The sequence below is a fragment of the Rhipicephalus microplus genome, unplaced genomic scaffold (genome assembly GCF_043290135.1).
Source record: "Rhipicephalus microplus isolate Deutch F79 unplaced genomic scaffold, USDA_Rmic scaffold_12, whole genome shotgun sequence".
Lineage (NCBI taxonomy): Eukaryota > Metazoa > Arthropoda > Arachnida > Ixodida > Ixodidae > Rhipicephalus > Rhipicephalus microplus.
The window spans coordinates 33355430-33378714 of NW_027464585.1; the positions used below are offsets into that span (position 1 = coordinate 33355430).

General features: G+C 43.2%; 1 protein-coding gene and 1 long non-coding RNA gene across 10 annotated transcripts in view; one reads left to right on the plus strand and one right to left on the minus strand.

Annotated features, from left to right (window-relative positions):
- The window catches only part of LOC119166758 (12S rRNA N(4)-cytidine methyltransferase METTL15), a 173027-nt gene that overhangs the window by 116683 nt on the left and 33059 nt on the right, over window positions 1-23285 (plus strand). For 4 of the 8 annotated variants that reach the window (XM_075882462.1, XM_075882458.1, XM_075882461.1 and 1 more), the window contains exons 6-9: window positions 5018-5112; window positions 10656-10700; window positions 10973-11086; window positions 19051-19258. In XM_075882462.1, the coding sequence (XP_075738577.1) occupies window positions 5018-5112; window positions 10656-10700; window positions 10973-11086; window positions 19051-19258 (462 nt within the window). The remainder of the gene's footprint in view (window positions 1-5017; window positions 5113-10655; window positions 10701-10972; window positions 11087-19050; window positions 19259-23285) is intronic. The other 4 variants (XM_075882465.1, XM_075882460.1, XM_037418093.2 and 1 more) reach the window with 2 other exon arrangements.
- On the minus strand, window positions 13702-22390 carry LOC142783821 (uncharacterized). Of its 2 annotated transcripts, XR_012888482.1 has the most exons (4): window positions 22198-22390; window positions 22050-22138; window positions 19647-19801; window positions 13702-13864 (listed from the first exon to the last, which is right to left on the minus strand). It is a non-coding gene; the product is annotated as an uncharacterized LOC142783821 (long non-coding RNA). The 2 variants fall into 2 exon arrangements; XR_012888481.1 differs by lacking the exon at window positions 13702-13864 and having other exon boundaries at window positions 19429-19801.

The window sequence follows — 23285 nt, forward strand, 5'->3', positions numbered from 1 at the left end:
GCACGCCCACACCAAGTTTCGCTTGCCCCACAAAATAGGAACGGTTGTTGGATTTTGGAAACTGAAATTGCCTTTGCCAATCGGGAAATTGCACCAGTTGGTCAAACAAAGAAGCTCATGACTAAATTTCAACACTTTTGAGAAATGCCATGTGTTGAAAAAGAGCTCAAAAGCTGCGCAACACCTTTCAAGGTGATGATTTAATGACTTCCCCATAGGAATTGAAAGTCTGGCTGATCAGCCACCACAAACATGAATAAATGAAAAAAATCCATAAACGGGGTTATGTAGAGCCGATGTTTCGACAACCAAACTTGTCTTCCTCAAGGCTAGCACAGAACTGATTTTTTTAGTGCTCAGTTCGGTTCTAACCTAGAAGAAGACAAGTCCGCTTTTTGAAACATCGGCTCTACACAATCTCTGTGCCTTTTCTTTGCAAGCTTCTTTTTTCCCCTCCCTGCTGTTTACGAGGTTCCATAAAACTGGTCTTTCTAGGGTGAATTGGTTCATACTTTAAAGGGAAACACAAAAACGACGCAGAAAGTGTGAGCAGGCGCAAAGCTCCCACTGACTTTTAACTTGTACACACAAATTTTTGTGTGCCTTGTTGTATGTTTACCCGTGACTATATGACCACGTTTGCTTGCACATGTTTGTTTTAAAGGCTGAAGAAAAATAAAAGTTTGATGAAAGTTTGTGCCTGTCCCTGTTCTTGCTGTGTGGAATACTCTAAGCACTTTCCTTTTGTTTCCTGAAGTGTGCTCAAAGCTGCATCGGTGAAATTGCAAAAGAGGCAAAAATATACGTCTGTGTGTCAGCACTAGGGGTGTGCAAATATTCTAAAGTTTTAAATATTCGCCAAATATTGCATTTGTAATATTCGTACTCGATTTGCTAACCATATATTCAAAAATTTCAAGTGTTCAAACTAACTCAAATATTTGATGTTCACGAATATTCATTTGCATATGTCACTACGCGCAACTTAAGATTTTGCGCATTTGTAATAAAAGCCTCAGTAGTTCATGCAGTGATTACTAAGACATTGGCGTGAGTACGATGATGCCTGCATGGAAATTCACGGGTAACGTGATGACGGCTACCAACAGATGTGTCGGGACGTCATCGCGACAAACCTACCAACGGTAAACATCTCAATCAATTTAAATCATGCACTGCAGTACGTGTGGCTTAGAGGTTTGGCGCTATTACGGTTTGTGTAATCATACTGACCACGCCGTCTGCTGCCGTGCCCTTGTTAGCGGGGCTGCAAGTGCGTATCACTCGTAGAAACGAAAGCAATTCGCCACCGCCGCATCGGCTCAACAAAATTCGCAATGTTCTAAGACTGTCACGCCATCTAGCGAAATTCAGGAGCATCTTCTCAAGGATGATCAGTAGGCAGACACTCCGAATGATTCTTTGTTCGGCCGTGCTAGCCACAGTGTTAACGCGTTAGCAAGAAAGGAATACAAACCACTTTGTATGTTTCGTGAATCAGTGAATATACCGGACCGTTCGTAACACGATAAATTTGATTCGCTCTTGCAAGAGGCAAAGTTTTTGTGAAAATACTGTTACAGGGAGAAGGCACCTGAAAAATACCTTTACTTTAGGTAAACAGGCAGGCATACAATATGGAGCCCAGTCTGCGCGAGCTCGCCCTAAACATCGTCCTCCTTCCTATAATGTTCATTTGTGGCACCCCGTAGCAATACGTACGTGCACCTGTCGAAGCCTGATGAGTTTTCTGTCAGGTGTGCGCTACTTCAGCATGTATACTAGTTCTGGAATGATTTGATGACAGCGAATATGACCATGCAAACGAGCTGAAGTGTTTTCCTGCTCAATGGCAAACATAGAAGAGGCCATGCTCTTTCAGTAATGTTACAATGGCGTCATCATAGATAGTTCTTTGTTGGTAACAGTGGGGCACATAAGGTGACAGCTGGATTAATGCATAGTTCCGCTCCATTCCCGACAGCGCCTTCGAAAATCGATCGTATGTGCATTGCACTCGCGCGGCAACATGTCCTGCAATCAATCCTCCGTTACACCAGTGGTGCGTGCTCGCTACCGTCAGTTTACTGCCTTCAGCAGCCAGTGCACCAAAGAGGGTCTCTTGGGGGCAAAGTAGTGCCCTGGTTGTCGGGAGTTGTGGCTCCATTAACAAAAAAACACATTTGGGGCGTCTTTTTATCACACATCAGTAATAATCTATCTCACACAGTTACTTCGCGTTATCGCTGCATGCCCGCTACACCATGCTCATGATCGTGCTGCTATCAGTGCAGCACAGCATCCTTGATCGAAAAATGGCAAGCGTGCAGTCCTTAAGAAAGGCAACAGAAGCAAGCGAGATATTGAGTATTGCTGTGTAGCTGAAAAACGCCCCAAGTACCCCTATTTCCGTTAGTGGCTTTACTGGTGGGAACAGGGGAGAAAATTTAAAGGAATACTATAAAGTCAAGGTCTTTCAAGACAAAACTGATAGTGTGGGAACCTGGATGAAATGTGACCACCTAGGCTGCTTTCATAATTGCTTAGACTTAAGTACACAGCTGTTAATCATGACAGGTACAAAAGCTTTCTGTTTTTGTAATATAAAAATACAACAGATTTGTTCAACATGTGGATTGAACCCAAGACATCACAGTCACAAGCTCAACTATTACAGTCTTATATTTTCTGCAAGTATACATAGTGTGCACGTGCATCACGCAGGGCCGATTCGTCACTTCCGAAATGCGCCATCGACATGCCTGGGTACCTACTGTCTCCGTGGCCGACTGCTGCCGTGTTGTTTCCTCGTGCATGCGCCCGTTCAGTTTTGCCTAACGATGGAAGTTGGAGAAATTATCAGCTGCTGGTAAGGCAAGTTGATATAATAGTCCACGAAGAGCGATCAGAGCGTTAGGGTGTTCTCTTTGCCGAAAGTTATTACCTAAAATTGAGAACGCGCAATGCGATCTTACAGAAGGCACCGGCATGTTTGGCTGGCACAGATTAACAAAAACGACTTGAAGAACCGGGGATTATTTGCGTCTTCAGGTGTAACTTCATTACGGGTAAATAATGAAGTTACACCCGAAGCACGTACCTGCAAACAGATAGGTACTGTATATACAAACTGGTTCGCGACCGCTGCGTGCACAATCAGCGTGTCAGGGAGACGGTTAAAATTGTGAAGGCAATCACGGGAATTCGGGTATTGCATTCAAACAAAGTGTGAAAATAGATGTGAAACAATATTCGTTCACTCGCAATTTGAAGTATAGCCGATCGGTTCAAGTTGGGGCGTCAGGTTTTTTAAAAATTGGTTGATTGATTCCCTAAAACGGTCTGCATCATTTTCTGTGACAATACTGTACATTAGCACACAACAACAAAAGTAATATACAAGGTAAAAATTGAGTCAAAACATACACGAAAAAAATAGTGACCGGCATCAGCGCGGCGCGAACCACGCGAAGTCTCTACCTTGCATAATATATTCCTTAGCTGTTCCCACGAATTCCAATCAAAGATGCTCAACATCATCACTGTTTAAAACGCTCGGGGAGCCGCATTGCTACTTTGATGGTGTGGGCCACAGCAACATATTAAAATTGGTATTAATAATATATCTCCTGTAAACTTGCCTAGCTCTGCACGATGACTCGTTTTCGATGGGAGCTGTGCGCTTCCCTCATCCACTTTTAAAATTGCAGCTCGAGAGACTGAGCTTTCACTTGTTCTTAGACCACGCAATTTGTAGTGAAAGCAATATAATGGGCCCTCATAGATCGTGGCAGGCAGCCGGTGTGCGCGGTGGCCGCGGTGGATTGTATACGTGTCACACGTTTTGATTTTGCGGTCTTGTATCGAGTGAACAAACGAGGCTTTCGTGACCCGATGAGCTCGTTAAAGCATGCGAACAAAAAACCCCACGGCTTCTCTTCAAACATCACGCACAGCAACAGATGACGAGTCCTCAACAAACCGCGCTGCAGCACGCAAACTGCTGTAGGTACCCAGCGAGGTACCCGGGCATGGCTGGAGATGGCGACAACGGCGGACGTGACATGACATGAAAACTATGTATAGATGGTGACATTTTTTTTTTATTTTTATGTGCAATAACTGGCTATAATTTTTGTTGCATCAATTAACTTTTTCTATATTCACTACTGTAGGAGGTCCTGATTCAGTCTCTGACTATGGGACCTTTTTCTGTATACACAAATTTTTGCAATTGATTCGATGACAAAATAAAACCATTTGTGATATCTGATAATAACAATTCTATGGTTTCCAACATAAATATATATGATTGAGTAAAAGATTTACTAGTGGAAAGAAATTGCACCTCTTCAGTATTTGATATTTTATTCATATTCGAAGCTATGTATTTATATTCAATTTGTATTCGATAATTTTAATATTCGCACACACCTAGCCAGTACACATCGTGACCTTGAGCACATGTTTTATTTGAACATGTGGCCCATTTTCAGTGTGATCACGAGCCGTTCGTGTAACTCAATTGTGAAAATCTAGTGTACTATAGAGCGCAGTGCAAGTGTGTCGCAGCATCTTGCGGCGGCCACAGTAATTAGTTTGCTGCTCTCGGTGCTTACATCTGCTGATTGCTGTGATCTTTTCACAGTAACCCTTTTTGGGCTGTGCGAAATAAGTGAAACCCTCTTCCTCCCCCCACCCCCCAGACAATATGCACTGCACAGGCTATGGCGTCAATCTTTTGCACTCCCAGGCGCAACACAGCATGGCGGCACTTTTTTTCTCCTTTGTAAAGGTGTGCTGTTGGTAGATGGTATTTTTTGTTAAGAGAAGAAGTAGTGATTTTCAGATTACCTTGAAAATTACTTGTGAATTCTTTGCCATGTGCAACGCTAATACTATGCTTGGCTCACATGTTTGCCTCAGCTACTAATGGGCAACGCTTTCTTGTTATGTTCAGGAAGTGTTGCAGGGCATATTATTTATGCGCACGCTTATTATTTATCCCCTTGGCTAGGTTGCACAGGCCATAGTGGACTCTCGCTTCTTGATGAAGAACCTGCGCACCACCACCGAGCTGGCACACATAGTCGAAGTGGCGTTGACTGACACGTGAGCATTGCACACTTTCCCTCAATATAGATCTGTACGCAAGGCCCTCTGCGGTGGGTAGCATCGCTGCCCGTGAAATTGCGGAACCTTGCTGTGACTAACACTGTTGAAGCAGTCAGCTTTAATAAAGGGGCCATGACACGGTCACCAAATGATTTGTGGCTTAAACTACAAGTAAAAGGTCTGTTGTGCCTATATAGATTTTTAAAATGGGTCATAAAAGAACACATACTTGAGTGCAAAACATGCCCTAGAAGTCGCCGACTGCAAGCTCATCATTTCGCCAGGGCACGTGTGATGTCATATGCAGCAAGCCGCCATCTTCTACCTCAGTTTCAGCCACTGCGAATCATTCAATCCTATTGTCACACTGAAGAAAGCTACAACATCCTAAATATTTTTAATGCAACTAATGATAAAACAGTTTTGTTTGCCGGAATGCTAGCATGCAGCTAGCTGCATGTCACGTCACAGCTTGCGAGACCGCCACTGATGTCTGACTTTCAGGCCGCTTGTGTGTTTATAAAAATATTCTATTATAAATTAAGTTCTCGATTCAGTGCGCGGAAATCTCGCCACCTTATTTGTGAATGCACAAGGATTAATCAACACAAAATAGTTGTTACTGAGGAGCACAAAGCAGACAAAACATGCGTTAAGGACTTAACAGGAGGAGCGCGGACTTAAAAATAAACTTTGTTCACAGACGATGGCCAGCTCTAATCTTACATCAAACGTAACAGAAACGGTATGAAGCATGTGTGAAATCGCAATCTAACTACAGAACAGCTATCACCTCTTAAGTTAAAAGTTGTAAAGAAAACAAAAATGAATCAACGAACTCCTGCGTAAGATAACCTATCGAAAGCTTCTATCAAGTCACCCCTTCATCCCCTGCCTCTTCTCCGAATTATACACAATTGTCCCCTTCGCGCTTTCTTCAAATGCCCGGTCGCCCCCTCCGTCGCTCCAGCAGCTGTCTGTGAATCACACACAGACCAGTCTGAGCTGTCAAAATCTTCAAATGGTCTTTAAAAAAAAGCCTTTTACTTCCTGTAGCACAGTGGTTTTCTTTTTCAGCTGGCATCTTGGCACAATTTCGCTGAACACTGCAAAGCCTTCTTCTGTAGCACGGTACATGAAAATGCGATTGTCTCACACCATAACAGCCGAGAGAACGCTACCATTGCTTCGGCACGAGACGCACATGCTACCTACGCTACACAACAGGCCATTGCATCTGCCTCCTCTCCTGACCCCGTCTCACACGCTGCTGCTGCCTGCCAGCATGTTCCGATTTACAAGGACACACGCCTTTAAGTATGTGAGCCATGCACCTTTCCTCGACAAATATGCGAACGCAGCGTGCTGATCAGCCCTCGCTAATGCCGATGTCATTAGGGCGAAATGCATGTCCTGCTGTGTTACCAGGGTGTCTGCAACTCTGCAAGATAACCTCCACTAAAGTCCCTTGGACTTTAACCTCCAGTAGAAACGAGCGCCACCCAATGAGAGCCGTTTTTGGAACCTCAGTCTTGATTGTCGCTACTTCAAGTAGAAAAAGATTGAGGGATATGCGATTTGGGCTCTGTGCGAGGCTGCACATTGCTCAGTAGTTTGAAATTTGGGGCAGTTGTATTCTGCATGTCGGCGTGAAATGCAAGCCCTTTTCATTTAAGGTGAAGCTGAATATCCTTCGGTGGCACCTTCGATCGGTGGATACAGAGCGCAGCAAAGACGAACCTGGGCATGCGCATCTGACGACGACACTGATGAAGAGTTGCTCTCCACGGGCGCCGATGCACCCTTTGCCGGTTTGCCTCGATAGACGAAAACGCTTCGACTTGCGAGCCGCAAAGTGTCGCGAGATCGTCGCGAAGGTGGTGTAGGGGGACGCAGCAAAAGAGATGAAAGATGTGGCACCGGAAGACAATGGCGAGAATGAAAGCGGGGGCAAACCGGCTTACTACGCCGAAGCTCTTGCTGAACTGGAAGCTTTATAATGCTTTTTTTGCTCAAAAACAATGAAAACGCTGACAATTGACAAGGTGCACATAAGGAGCTTTTCTTGTCCAAGGGTGAGAGGCTGCAGGAGAAAATTACTGTTTTTTAAGTAATAATCTTTTTTTGCCCTTACACTTTTATATGGACTTGTCAGCCTCAATTTTGGTGGCTTTGAATCATACGTTTTCTCAGATCATATGTTTATTCTAAATGTTTTTTTTGAAAACATATCAATGAGGCTCTACTATATTCAAATCTCTGTCTTTTATGCCATATTTTTGTGCCAGTTAAATTCTTGCAACAGCAAAAGAAATCGGCTTGCCCAGCCGATTTCATTATTGCGGGTTTCAACTGTACTTGTTTGCTGTGAAGGGATAGTTGATTGCTTCATGCAAAGCTCACGCACATCTTTATCAAGAGCATCCAGGTGCGCCACATAGCTGAGCGGGGAAGTCTTTTGTAAAAGCTAAGTCATGCGTTGAGCCTCCTACTATGACTGGGTAAGCTGCTCAATTGCACATACCAATCTCTGCTCTGGGGAATCGTAGTAAGTGGTTTGTTTTACCACAGAAAGCATACAAAAGTGGACGGGGCCATCATTGTTAATTGGTAGTAAAATAGAGACGTGGGCACGTTAGAACTGGTGCATTTTTGAAAACTTTTCAGCACGAACAAGACGGAGCATGAAGAAGACAGCGTCATTTGTGTCCCCTTCTTTGTGCACTGTCTCCTTTGTGCACGAAAGTTTTTAACTATGTTTATTAGTACTATATGTGATACAGTATATTACGGTATTTACATGATTGTAAGTCTATTGGAATGTAGGTCAACTCCCCCCGAAAACACATGTCCCTTCAAATAAAATAAAACTGAAAATATGAGCACAGTTCAAACACAGAAAATTTATTCACGAAGATTACTCATTGTCGCTGGAGTCGTCCTCAGTGGTGCTGCAGCCGTCGTAGCTGTTGCGGTAAAACAGCACGTCGTCATCAAGTGCGTCTCCACACTTTGCAAACGACGCACCCCGACATCGCGCGGTCTAGCTGCCCTTGCGTAGAGCACTCACTTGCCCACAGTTGCCAGGGAGACCTTCTTCACGCTGCAGTGAATGAGCGCCGGCAGTTTTTTAAGCCCAGGGCACTCATGACAGGCGTGACGATTCAGCAAAACACAGCAGCACAAGTGACAGGAACACGCGAGGACCCGGCTGCTTAAAAAATCTTTTCACGAAGAGAATCTGTTCCCTGGCACGTCCGTCGACTACCACTACCTCCCATTCAGCGTGCCGCAATCATATCGCATTGCGGCGTTGCTCAGTGCACTTCTGGATGCAAGTACGGTGGCCAACTTCTTTCAACATCAGCATCACTTTTATTGACATTGAAACGTATGTAATGCGGTAAATACACTACGCTTTTAAGGTAACCATGGAAATGTAGGTGCAGAGTTGTAACCGCGACATAGTGCCCCTGATTTCTCATTTCTTTTGCCATTATTAGCGGTACACAGGTCGGTTTCAATTCTAAGGCGACCTTTCCAATATTGGATTGTCAAATTTGAAAAAACTGGTCGACCTACAATCGTGTAAATATGGTATTATAAACAGTATCGTTATAACTAGACCTGACTTTAGTGTGAAATAGGCAGCAAAACAGTGCTGCGGTAGCTTTTGAGTCTTGGTATGTCACGCTGAGGGACAGGAAGAGGGCAGAGTATATCAGGGAACAAATTGGTCTCAAGGACATCATAATCGAAATCTAGAAGAAATGCTCATGGGCGGGGCACAAAGCGCCAAGGCAAGATAACCGCTGGTCATTAAGGATCACAGACTGGATTCCAAGAGAAGGCAAGCAGGGTAGAGGGAGACAGAAAGTTGGGTAAGCAGATAAGATCAGTAAATTTGCGGGTATAAAGTGGCAGCAGCAAGTGCAGGAAGGAGCTGACTGGTGGGACATGGGAGAGGCCTGTAGTGGGCGTAGTCAGGCTGATAATGATGATGTTACGCTAGCAGATTTTTAAAAGACGAAAAATCTCTCTCGATTGTGCAAACTTCTCAATTTAACGAAATGATTTTGCAGTGGCCATTATTTATAGAGTTCGAACTGCATGAAGAAGTCTGCTGTACTTAGCAGAGTTTGTGGCCTGATTGATTGCATGGCCGTGGTCGGTGGCAAAAAGCCCCTTCTGGCTGAGCATGTGTGAATTCTTCTGTATCTCTTTTTCTTTTCAAGATTACCTTTGTAAACATTTTTTTGTAGTACTGAAATATGCTCACAATTTTCGAGATCTTCAACATTTGCCTTTGTGTGTATTTTAGAGGGGCCGTGGCAGCTGCCAGCCTGTTTTCTTCCCATTTCCTCTGTGTGTTCGTAATGTTTGTGTATTTAAAGGAACCTTGAAACACTTTTTCAAGGGACCATAGAATAGATTCACTAAAAAGATTTATTCCTTCATGTATTGACAGCCACAAAACATTTAAGAATTCATCCAGTATGAGCGAAGTTACAAAGATTTGTCACACGCCGCAACCGCGTTTTTTTTTCTCTCGTCTCAACGAAAGCGCAGGGAGCTAAGTAGGGAGGGATGGCATGGGCATATTACGGCGAAAATTGTGGAGCTCACTCAAACTCACTCATGACGTATATTTTGAGCCTTGGACTCACTCGGACTTAAACTCGCAAAACGTTTTCTGAGTCTTATTCACTCAGAATCAGACTACAAAAATTTTCTTCAACAGTACTCACGCGGATTCGCAGTTCGGCCTGAGTGAGTCGACTCATGAGTGCAGTAGCCTAGAAGTAGCTTCTTCGACTGTGGTTTCACCAATATCTCATGTAATCGGTGCTCTTCTTGGCGCCGTTTGACATAGTATTTTCAGTAACGAGTTTCGAGTGCTGCCAAACCGGTAAGGTTCTTTTTTTTTTTGAAAGAGATGACAGGATAAGATATAATCAAGAAATTTCCTGGAAGAGTTGGTGGCGGGAAGTCAAGGCACCCCCACGTACGTAATTCATGCCTGTAATTAATAAATATTGAAACGGTGTATGAACGACCTTGCCTTAGAATACGCGTGAGTAGAGCTGAGTATAAGTGTGAATCCAGATAAGGCTGATAATAATGCTAAAGGTGACTAGGTAGGACGGCAAGTCGGCAAAAGAAAGTGGACATCACTCGGACTCGGAAGACTTGATAAGAAGTGCAGTGCCAACACATGTCAAACGTCATCAACTCCACTGTCTTGTGTTACATGATAGGCAAACCGCCTAATATATTTCATTCTGCAGAATGAAATATATTCCTTGGTTCTTCCTTGGTTCCCAGCCTGGCTCAGTCACTCTGACTTAGTTACAACAAGACTCGCCAAACTTTTCTTCGCCGAACATACTCGGATTCACAATCACGAAACTATTACTTAGACTCGCAGCTCAATCTGAGTCGACTCATGAGTGGGTTCGCCGACCTATGAGCATAAGCAAAGAAAATACGTTACATGCACCTTGTGACCTTGAACACTTTTTTTTTCTTTTTTTTTTCAGGGGCAAAGCTCCTAAAGTCATGGGTGTGTACATGCTTGTCTCTTGGTACGTAACTGCCTATACTTGGCGACAACTTTCTGGGGCAGCACACCCAAGGCTACGAAGCCAAAGCATGCCCTTTTTTACTACGCTTCTGCATGTAGTCCACGAACGCTAACTTTTGTATACTGCGTAGCCTAATGGAAAATATAAAAACAAAAGGTGTAAATATTATGATCAAGATTGTTTACATTATTATTAGGAAGCATCACCTGTGTAGGTTTTTTGTTCTTTGCTTTCTGGTTTCCATGTGCCATTTCACTTTTTCCCTGCCCCAGTAAACAACAATGGCATCACTCGGTTTCAGCAAGTTCACATCAAAGCGTCACACTGGCAACCTGCCAGTCTTCAGCAACACCCTCTGCTTGGAAGAAAAATTGCGATTGGAAACTGTACGTAAAATAAATGACCATTTTTTAAATTGTGTTGCACATGCGATCGGTGTTTCGGCCGCAGAATATTGCTGATACGATAAAGCTGAAGACCGCGTACCATAACAGAACTCCCGTTGACGTCTCCGGAGGGAGTTGTTCTTTACGATTTGCCTTGGTAACAGACGCGCTCATGTGCATTACCCTGTTGATCGTGCAAAAACAGCGTTCTTGGCAGAATAAAGATTGTGTTTTACTCAATTACATTTATGAAGGCCAGGTGCCCGGTCATGACTGATACGACGTCAAGATTTCTGCTTTCCATCGTTGCCTTTGCTTCCCCTAAAAACAAACGTGAGTGTCTGGAGAAAGTTCTTGTCTCTAAAGAAAGGAAAACAATGATGCCGACCAAGTATGCATTGAAATTTAAGAGGTGGTTTCTTTGCTTTGCGATGCTCGGCCGTACGTTTTTTTTTTCTGCGATAAATCTCAACGCTTCAAAAAAGCTGCGTGTTCTTTCCCTTAAAAAATGAACATTTGATTTATTTCCTCCCCAAAGAATGTAAGATATATTGCATGGTAATGCTAAAAAGTACATGTTGGATGCGCTTGCGAAACCAAAATCGCACAAAAATGAATTATTGGCGTAGTAACACATGTTTAGAAGCTCCACCCATGCAGCTTTGGCTGTGCTGTCACTGAAAGTTGTCACCGAGTATAGTTCTAAGAGCAACTGAGCAGGTGCGGATGTACGAAAAGACAGACAGACGGCCAAACGAACAGACAGACAGGCAGACAGGTGGCTAAATGGCTGGACGGACGGACAGACAGAGAGACAGATTGACAGACAGAGGATTCACTGTTTATCAATAAAACCAGTGAAGCTTCGCCCCAGTCAATATTATCACTCCATGGATATGCTGTGATTTTTTTTTCTTCGAACACACGGCTTTTTCAGTGTGATCACACGCGTACACATGGACAAGTTGCGGCCTCCCGGTGCAATCCCTTTAATGACTGAGCGTGCCATGTTCAAATTGGCCAATAGAAGGCCTTCAAGTGATTTTTGAGCTGCTTTCATTATTTTTTGAAAGAAGAGAAAGCAATTTTCAGCTGATTCTGATAATTAATTGCGAGTTCCAGGCCACCTGCAACACTATAGTTGGCTCACATGTTCTTGGGAGCCTCTACTACCAATAAGCACTGTTTTCTGACCATGCTCGAAAAGTTTTGCAGGGCACCTCTAAATCAAATTATAATAATAATAATTTAGACACTCTAATTTGATGATAATCTCTGTCATGCATGTTTATCCTTCTGTGTTCGCAAACATGCAGGTGAAATTTTAGTGCATTTGGTTGGGCACTTCATCAATAACTTAACATTTTTGTGATGATACAAGAGGCCTGAGTGCCTAGCAATGCTAGGGAAGTTAGGAGCGAAGCGGCTTATTGAGCAAACATCTGCATTCTGGCAAACGATTGTGTGCCAAGGTCAGCTGAGCGTGCATTATTTTCAGCAACTGCAACTTTCACAGAAGAGGGCGGCCATGTTTCTTCAGGGGCATCTGTGCAAGTAGGCGTTTGGTGCATAGAGACACCACGGACCTGATCTAACGGGGGGGGGGGGCTCAACTTCTTTCCACGCCTAGCCGTGCGAGGCTTTGCAGTGTCCGGGGAAAACGGGATTCTGGAGCTTGAGCCGATCCTGTGTGACTGGGCAGAGGCAACACACCCCTTTGGCCCCGGCTTCACGTAGACGAAACCCCTGGGCTGACTCACCCTGGAGAAATCGGCAGTCGCCTTTACCTTTCTCTATCTCCGACACTTCGTCTTTCTCTTTCACTTTTTATCTTTCCTGTCTACTTCTCTCTTCTGTTTACTGCATATCTTTCCTGACGGCAAGAATTAACCTTGTGTGGATGCCCAGTCTTGGCCATTCCATATTAGGTTATAGCAGCGCTGTACAGCTGGCCTTGACAGGATTTGCCCAGCATCTCCTGCCACTTCCTCTAGTTGGGTTGGGCTCGGCGGTGCGCGACTGGCACTGCTGCCGAACTTAAATGACCTGTTATGTTAAACGCATCCTCTTCCAAAGCTGGTCGTAACCTGAAAAGGTTGCGCATCGAAGCAATCACGACATTCTTTTAAAAGGCCAACGAACGGTTTCCAAAGTATCATGTAATACATCTATAGTTAACAGTCTGTTGGAAAAGCCAGAGCTGTCTCTTCATTTTTAGTGGCAAGAAACTTAACAGAGAAACTAGGACGTGGCATCAAGGCCTGTAAGATGGCTAGCGGCGATCTCCTGCTTGAATTGCGATACAGAAAGCAATATGAAGCCCTCCCGAATCTGACATCTATTGCAAATATCTATTTCACAGTCAGCCCACATAGGTCTACGAATACCGTTTGAGGTGTTGTCTCTCATGACGACTTCCTGGGCCTAACTGAAGCTGAGCTCCTTGACAGATGGAAAGAGCTAAATGTTGAAAACGTTCAAAGAATAAAGATCAGACAGGACAACACAGAAAAAGCCAACAGAACACATTATACCTAAATTTAAATTTAGTGAACTGCCAGGACACATTGAAACAGGCTAAACTAAGCTCCGAGTGCGGCCATACATACCGAACCCGCAAAGGTGCTTCAAGTGTCAACGGTACGGTCATGGCTTCCTTGCTTGCTGAAGGCAATCCACATGTGCAAAATGTGCGTCAAAAGACCACATCTCCGAAAAATCCAACTCTCCATCTCACTGTGGGAACTTTGGTGGTGACCAACCAGCATACTCCTGATCCTGTCCAGCGTAAAAGAAGGAAAAAGGCATAATTACATTGAAAGTGATGGAAAACATCTCCTTCAGGGAGGTTAGGAGAAGGTGCTCACTGTTCTGGGGCACAACGTTCACGGATGTGGCGCGTTTGGTGCAGCGCCACATCAGCCTCCGCCACGTGCCCGGCCCACGCAGAGTGAGCGGATAGCTGTGACGCTGCCCCCAAGGCGGCAGTAGCCAAGACTACTCTGCTAACTCGTGAACAGGAACCGGCGACCCCAGGGCCATCGGTTCCCAAGGCCTTGTCACACCAGGCGAGGCCCAAAACTTGAACTAAAGACCCACACGTGCGGTCTTCCAGTGCCTCTCAAGAGGCAATGGAAACAACACCGGTACCTCTAATGCCACAACATCGGTGCCAGGAAAACAAAAAAGCCAATAGCGGGGCCGGACGATAATCCTGCCTCTTGAATTCTAAAATACACTAAACCTATTAAAATACACACAGCACCATTCTATGATCATCATGCAGACACAAATACTGCAGTGTTACATCCGAGGCCTTCTTTGTAACCTCAATGACCTACAAGAACTGCTCCACAAACTCAATCTACATGTGTTGTGTGTACAAGAAACCCGCTTGAAAGCAAAACACTCAAACTTTCTACGAAATTACATCATTTTTCAGAGGGATCAAGATGATGCAATGGCATCATCAGGTGGTGTGGCCATTGTAGTTAATCGAGGCGTAGCATGTACTCACCTATAACTACAAACATCCCTTGAGGCAGTGGCTGTTCGAGCAGTTCTTCTGAAGAAGCTCGCCACCATCCGCTCCCGTTACATACCTCCACAGTACCGCCTTGAAAAACACGAATTCCAGTCCTTAATGGACGAACTGCCAAAGTCTTACCTGGTCTTTGGGGACCTGAACGCACTTAGCAGTCTATGGGGTGACTCTCGCTGTGATGCGCCAGGTCACTTAATCGAACGGTTTTTGTTTGTCTCCTTTCAGTGCATGTCTGTTGAATAGGAAAGAACCAACGTACTATTCCCTTGCAAACCATACGTACTTGGCTATAGACAGCATTGCATCTCCAACTCTTATTCCCCTAATTAATGGGTAATTTATTGGGAATCCCCATAGAAGTGACCATTTTCCAATAGTTCTGTACATACCAAAAGGAAATTAATGTTCTATAAAGTGATATTGCTTTAGCGCAGCTCAGTTTGAGCATGAAGGAAAGATACTATGCAGTCAAGAAGGGGAAAAATCAGACGACAGTGTGAGTGCTTTTATCATGCACCAACTTGCCCAGTCAGCAGTACTTGTCCGGTTCTCTACAGGTTTCTAAGTGGCATATTGAGAAAGCAGATTGGGAACAGTTTTAAAAAGATGCACTTTTAAATTGGATGCACCTGTGTGCCTTAAGCTTAAATGCAGCTGTCAACTACTTCACAAAATTTTTGATTGATGCTGCCACAAAATGTATTCCACAAAGTGAACTGTCCGCCAAATGACCTTGGTGAAATAATGATTATCGAAATGCTCGAAAAAAGCAAAATAAAGCATGGAGGTTGCTTCGGAACTCACCGACAGCGGAGAACCTTGACAATTTTAAGAACATAAAATCTCAAGGCAGTAGAATGTGTAGACACGCGAGAAGGGAAAGCTGGCATAAGTTTTTATTCGTAATCAATTCATATACACAAGAGGCGAGAGTCTGGAACATGGTAGGAAAAGTAGTAGGACGGCAATCTCGTCCACTTCCACTAGTAAACACACAAGTTGGAAGCTTGAAAAACCAGGAGAAAACCCTCAGTGCACACTTCAAGCAGATCTCCAGTTCGTCCCACTACACTACATCGTTCCAAGGATACGAGCCTAAATCTGCAAAACACGAAGAATACAATGAACCGTTTGCGTTAGCTGAGCTAGAGGCATCGATAAATTGCTGCAACAACTCATCCCCAGGCCCAGACCATGTAGTATATGAAATGCTAAAACACCTGCCATCTGAAACTAAAAAGATCCATCTCTCCCTGTTTAATGCTATTTTGTTTTCTAGACAGATCCCATCAACCTGGAAAGAAGCCATTGTTATTCTGATTCTAAAGCAAGGCAAGGATTCATCTTCTGTTACCACTACAGAACGATCGCACTAACAAGTTGTCTTTGCAAACTTTTCGAAAAGACGATTAACCGCCCGCTTTTTCATTATCTGGAATCAAACAATTTACTTGATTCACACCAGTGCAGATTTCGTGAGGGTAGATCCATCACTGACCATTTGCTACGCATCGAGGCACAAATCCGCGATGCTTTTGTTCATAAACAGTTGCTTCTTTCAGTATTCCTAGATATAAAAAAGGCATACGACACGACATGGAGTTTTGGCGTACTGCGATACTTCTCATACTTAGGTGGCCAAGGTAAAATGCTTACCATAATCGAAAGTTATTTGTGGAACCGCACTTTCCATGTTCGACTGGGGATTATCTTGTCACAAACATTTGTCCAGGAGGCTGGAGTGCCACAAGGTGGTGTGTTGAGTTGCACACTTGTTATTGTAAAAATGAATACATTGCATTCCTACATTCCATGCAATATGTTTTATTCCACATATGTTGACAACATTCAGATTGGTTTTAAATCCTGCAATCTCGTAATCTGCGAGTGGCAGTTTCAGCTTTGTTTGAATAAGGTTACCAGATGGGCAGACGAAAATGGTTTCACCCTCAACCCGCAAAAAAGCACATGCGTTTTATTTTCAAGAGAGGTCTCCATCCTGATCCAATCATTTACCTTCACGGCCAGCGACTAGCTGTTAAAACGGAACACAAGTTTTTAGGCATAATTTTAGACATGAAATTGACGTTTGTACCCCACATAAAAAATCTCAAAAACAAATGCCTGAAAGTTATGAATGTACTAAAAGTCTTGTCGCAGACATCCTGAGGCAGTGATTGAAAATGTCTCATGAATCTTTATAGAAGCCTCATACACACGCACTTAGATTATGGGACGATTGTCTGTCAGTCTGCCGCACCAAGTGCTTTTAAAATGCTTGACCAGGTCCATCATTTAGGCATCCGACTCTCTACCACTGCTTTTCCCACTACTCCTTTAGGGAGCCTGTACGTAAAATCGAATGAGTGGTCGTTGCAACTTCAGAGATTTACATGTCCTTGCTGTATTATCTTGAAGTGAATGTAAACAAAAAACACCCTACTTATTTGACTATTAATCATATGTTGAATTCTGCACTGTTTTACAACCAGCTTTCGTTGTGGCAACCCTACTCACTTCGTGTGAGGGGCCTTGCTCAGGAAACCGGTGTGGCACTTGAACACCTTTTGATGGCTCCTGCAGCGTACCTGCCACCGTGGCAGTGGCTGACGATAGACTGCAATTTGTGTTTCTTAGAGGTAACAAAGCACACACCCATTGTACAGATCCACACATACTTCATGGAACGGCAACATAAATACACTTGTCCTGAATTCTTTACCGAAGCTTCAAAGTCTACACTTCTTTGTCGTACGCAGTGGTCGGTCCATCCTTTTCCAATTCCGGCGCTCTGCATCCTGACACAAGCGTCTTCACTGCATAAGCCTTTGCGATACATATGGCCGCTAAACACATAAAAGAACTAAAGATACATAAGGCAGTAATATACACAGATTCCCTAAGTGTCGTGAGGGCTTTGAAAACTCTTAAAAAACACAAAAACCCTGTCCCTGCCTCGCTTTATTCACTACTACGCACAGTGTACAAATCTAAACAGCATGTTGTAGTGTGCTGGGTGCCAGGACACCGCGATATCTAAGGTAATGAGATGGCGGACCGGCTAGCCACATCTGTCCACGGCAGCGCTGTTAATACATCCGCAGCTATCCCTGCTTTTGGTCTAAAACCATATATTAAATGAAAGCTCAGAGCCTCTTGGCAGAGCACATGGGATAGTCACACAGAAAATAAATTACACTTTATCAAGCCGTTCCTTGGTATGTGGCCGCCAGCAGCAAAATCAGGCCACACAGAAGTTAGATTTGCTAGGCTACAAACAGGACATACACACAGCACACACTCATATTTTTTTGTGTTGGCGATCTACCTTTGTGTGGTAGATGTGGTGAATCACAATCAACCACATCTTCATCCAATACAGTGAATTAGATTTCATTAGAAAAAATCATTTTTCGTTAGCTTATTGTGAACACATTCCACTTCATCCTGGGATGTTCATTGACAAATAACCACTTTTTAATTAGCAGTCATTATTTGCATTTTTATATGAAATTCAAAGTTTCAGCATTATATACAAGGGAAATCCATAGCATAACCTCTCCAAAGAGGTTGTTGCTGCGGTAACTACTCTGAGAAGCACCTGCCTCTCACCCTTTGGTTTTCAAAGGGGTTGAAGAGGCATTCGTGCTAGTTTACATTCGCTCACTTGTAAATACCATGGTCACTTGTAATTTATTCCACACCCTTACATCAAATCGCGTATCACTGTCATAATTTTATACTTTATAAACACATTTTACGCTTTTATACAGCATGCGATTTTAGGCCTTTATACAGCCGTATTACACCATGTCATCGCAATTATTGGCCATTGCTTCTATCGCATCAAAGACATGGCACTCTTTGGCCACCCATGGCCCTTGCACCACAAAACTCCACTAATCATCGTCAAGGGTGGCCATGTTCCATGCAGCACAAGACGCCACGCATGCCGGGGCAAAAAATCTTGTGTTTGCTGGCAGTGCGTGGGTTTCATAGGTGGCAATATCTAGGGCTTATTTTGGACCGAAACATTCTTTTACTGTTCATTCTTCGTAGATGTGTAGGCATGATGGAACCTTTACTTCTCTTTATCGCTGAAAAACAAATTGTTCATAGTCCTTTTAATGAATGCTGGTGTTTTTTCAGTTCTTGGGTACATCTAAAGGTATCTGCACTGTACGAAAGTTATGCATATTTCATTGTTTAAAATTTTATGACAAACTGTTTGGTCTGTTCATTGTATATTTCAATTGAAAGTTTATTTTTGATAACACAGGAAAAGTGTATAGAAAGTTTTTGGGCCTGTAGCCATATGTTTGTAGTGGCTGTTTCAGTACACTGTGGAATACATAGTAATATGAGACAAGTTTTGAGATACGAGGAAGAATAAATGCTACCCCTCGTGATGGTGGTGCAGCCATGGCAGTGGCAGTGTGGACTCCCTGGGACGGCCGAGCCATCCGGCCACCAAGACGTTCATGGCACTTCGCATTCTAGTCAACAACGAGCTGAACGAGCTGCACTGGGCCCTGTCACTGCTGCGCCATTGGCTGCGACCGGGGGCACGCCTGGCTGTGCTGGCTTTTCACTCGCTCGAGGACCGCATCGTGAAGAGGCACTTTCAGGCACGTCAACACAATATGGCCTTGCTTTTGGGTGTGCTATTCTGCGCCAGGTTCAGTATTGAAAAATTCCCGCGTGGCTTGCAGTTCAGAATGTCATGGGCTCAGACTGCAATTTCATTAAAATGGAGAAGCAGGGACTGCTGCTACACGATAGGTCAACATATCTCTATAGTGACACACACGGTTATTGGCAGAGGAAATACAAAAAGGCCGATTGTTCTGGTTTGTGCTCGTGCTGGTTGCTGGTTTTGCCAAGGCCACTGACTGCTGTCTCGTGGCTGTTCGCCATATAAAACAGTTGCTTTACCAGGACTGCTATACACATTTTATCAGGGAAAACTGGCAATGCAGCACAAGGGACAAAAAAAAAAAACAGGTGTTCTCTGACCTTTTCGTTCTGTGCCACGCTGCACCCGAATTACGAACTCGCCCAGCTTGTTGTGTAGAAACGTCAAGGCGGACAGTGGGCATTGTGATATCATAATGAGTATGCTGGTGCTGTACAGAAAGGACCACACTGGTGTTCTCCATGTCATTTGATTACTGGAAAGCAGAAGGGATCCCAAAAATATCTTTATAAATTGAAATTAAGGGTGATTATAAGGCTTGTGCGAATAGTGATTTTGGTAGAATAATTCCAAATTGAGTTCAAATAGTGTAGGTTGCATGTTTTAAAGGAAAATGGGCATATTTGTTGTTATCGGAGTAACCTCCACAATACATATAGAAACAAGGCCTGTGCAAATGCTTTGTTTTGTTTTTTTATTTTCAGTAAGTGGAAGCAATGTTGCATAGTAGCAGAATTGGACTTTTGATAGAATGCAAGTGAGAACTTGTAAAATATGTTATGTCCTGATATTTATTATACTCAGAGCATATAAGCCGGTATAACAATCTTTTAAATGTCAAAAATGGGGAATAGATGCGAGTATGGTATTTTCATTTAACCTTGAAGTGGAGCTTCGCGACAGTGCAGACTCATATATAGGTGTTTTCACGGCTTAGCACCCCTTCACTGCAGTGAGATCACCTTTACAAAAACGTTATTTGCGGTTTTTTATACAAGTGACGGTTTAGCACCCCTCCACTGCAGTGAAACCACTTTTACAAGAACTTACACGTGGGCATTAAATTTGTATTTTCATGGCTTAGCACCCATTTACTACAGTGAAAATACCTTTACAAAAACTTTTATGCAGGCATTAAAATTGGTGTTTTCACGGCTTAGCGCTCCTTCACTACAGTGAAATCACTTTTACAAAAAATTACAAAAGAGCATTTTAACAGGTGTTTTCACGGCTTAGCACTCCTTCACTGCAGCAAAACCACCTTTAATAAAAGTTACATGCAGGCATGTAAACAAATGTTTTCACACTTTAGCACTCCTTCATTGCAGTAAAACCAACTTTACAAAACCTTACATTCAGATTTTTAGACAGGTGTTTTCACAGCTTAGCACTCGTTTTCTGCATGAAACCCCTTTTACTAAAAAGTTACCTGTACGTAGGTTTTCAAACCAGTAGTTTCAGGGCTTAGCAGTCTTTCACTGCAGTGAAACAACATTGACAAAAAGTCACATACGGGTATTTAAACAGGTGGTCTCACGGCTTAGCACCCCTTCACTGCAGCGAAATCACCTTTAAGAAAGTTACTTGCGGACATTTAAATTGGCCTTTCATGGCTTAGCACCCCTTCACTGCAGTGAAAAAACCCTTACAAAAAGTTAAATGCGGGCATTCAAACAGGTGTTTTAATGGCTTAGCACTCCTTCACTCCAGTGAACTCGCATATACAAAAAGTTACAAGCAGACATTTAAATGAACATTTTCACACCTTAGCACCCCTCCACTGCAGTGAAACCACATTTACGAGGGCTACACATAGACTATTATACATCTAATTGTTCATATGAATACTACGAAATTTTCATTTATATGAAAATCGAAGCGAATTTGAGTACTGTGATATTCATTTGAATATTAGAAGCATTCAAATATTTGCATGAGCCTAGTGATTATTCTACACATATTGCCAGTCTCAACAGGAATTTTAAAAGAAAGGCCATACATATCTAATTATATTTCACAAATTTGAGTTGGTTTAATGGGTCATTCATAAAAAATTTGGAGTAATATAAAAATGAAGTTGTGCATTAATTAAATAACAACAAACACGTATGCTATAACGTGTGTGAGATCTTTTTATTATTTTTAAAAAAGCAAGATCTAGAAACCAAAACTGGTCTGAATTTCTTGTGAATGTCAAGCGTGCCTAAGTATCTAAGTTTTAAAACAGTATCAAACTGGGGCAATTCTTGGTTGTAACATGAATTCATAAAAGAGATGAGGGAGCACTTCCAAATTATTTTATTTTTCATAGGGCTTTTATTGTAGTGATAGAGAATTGCCTTGAAATTTCGTGCCATGAACATTGTTATGAATAGTTTGTACACAGGCTTATCTACATTTTTTTGTGGTACCAGACTGTGCGCCCAAATGAGACGAAATGAAAGGCCTTTTTTCAATGACCACACTACAGTTAAAGGACCATGATGAAGTTATGATGCTTCTATGTCCTAGATACAGTTCTGTCATGGCCCCTGTAGTTGAAGTACTCTGTAAATTTAGAATAAGCAAAAAAGATGGAATTACAGTCGAGCAGTACTGTCTTCATGTGTAGTAAAAGCTGGTAAAAACCGTAAATCATGCAAGGCATGCTGGTCCTGCCAGCCCACATTACAAAAGCCGCATAGAGGAGGCGCTCAGTGGGAAGATGACCATACCAGCCTTACCTTTGTCTGGGACCGACTGTGCCATGTGCGTAAGCTCCGCAAAACTGTCAGACAATGGCAGCTGCCATTCAGGCACGTTTGGAGGCCTCCTGGAAAATTCATTCATGTGTGGTGAAGTAGAACAGACTTTCTTGCGACACGTGCTTACTTGATTGTGCGCTCTCTCACCGCATGGTACAGGCTGCTCAAGCTTGTGGCTGGTGTGATGGGGCGAAATGCCAACACTGAGAATTTTGCAAAAAAAAATAAAAATTCTCTTGTATTTCCGGGGAACAATGCATAAGTTCTTGTATGAGGGTGTTTGACGTCATGTCGATAACATCAATAATATTTATGGCATCTTTGGCTGAGCTGTAGTGGCATCATGGAGGTAGAAGGAAAGTATTGTCAGACACCTCCTGAGTTTTATGCCCCGCTATGGGCCAGATGAAGATGCGAGCCATAAAACTCTAATTCTCGACAGCAGCACCGTCTGCAAGATGTGCCATTCAGCAGACGACAGTTTTCAGCGTCCTGTTTGTACCGAGAATAGAGGCACAAACGACGGAAAACCAAATGAGAGACATTTGTGAGACACTACGTGTCCAGTGGGTGCGTGTCTATTCCAGGCAACTGTGCTGAATCAGTTTTCTGTTAACTCATTGAGTGTTACGTTAATTTTTACATCACCTTTGCTGTCCAAATAAATCCCGGCAGCAAAAGTATCTTTGTGCGAACAGGGTCAGACTATGTAAGCTGTGTTGTGAGGCAGCGCCAGCTATAAAATAGGCCTGCAATAATAGTATGTGGCTGCCTTGTCTGCCAGGTCATGCGGGCCATCGGGATTGCGCCACACTCCATAGTCTATTTTCACTGTGGCATGGTAATATGCACTGGTAATGTGGCTCATCCAGGCGAACTTTCAGCATTTCACGCATGGTGCCCAGACAAACGTATGCCACTGCACGAGTGCACAAGTAATGCCACCAATGTCATCAGCTGAAGCTAAGTACGAGCCATCTTTCACAGGATGTGCAGCTTACCATTTAGAGAAAGACCCAGTATATATAGCAGAAAGCTTTCGTGCAGTAATGTTTTGCACTAACCGTATGTTGTTGCATATAAGTCGACTCCGAATATAATATGACCCCCCCCCCCAACTTTTAAACTTGAATCGGAAAAAAAATCTGCAAGTAAATTATTTTAAGAAATTGTCCACATTGACAAAACAAATCTTTATTGCCAGCAAACTACAAC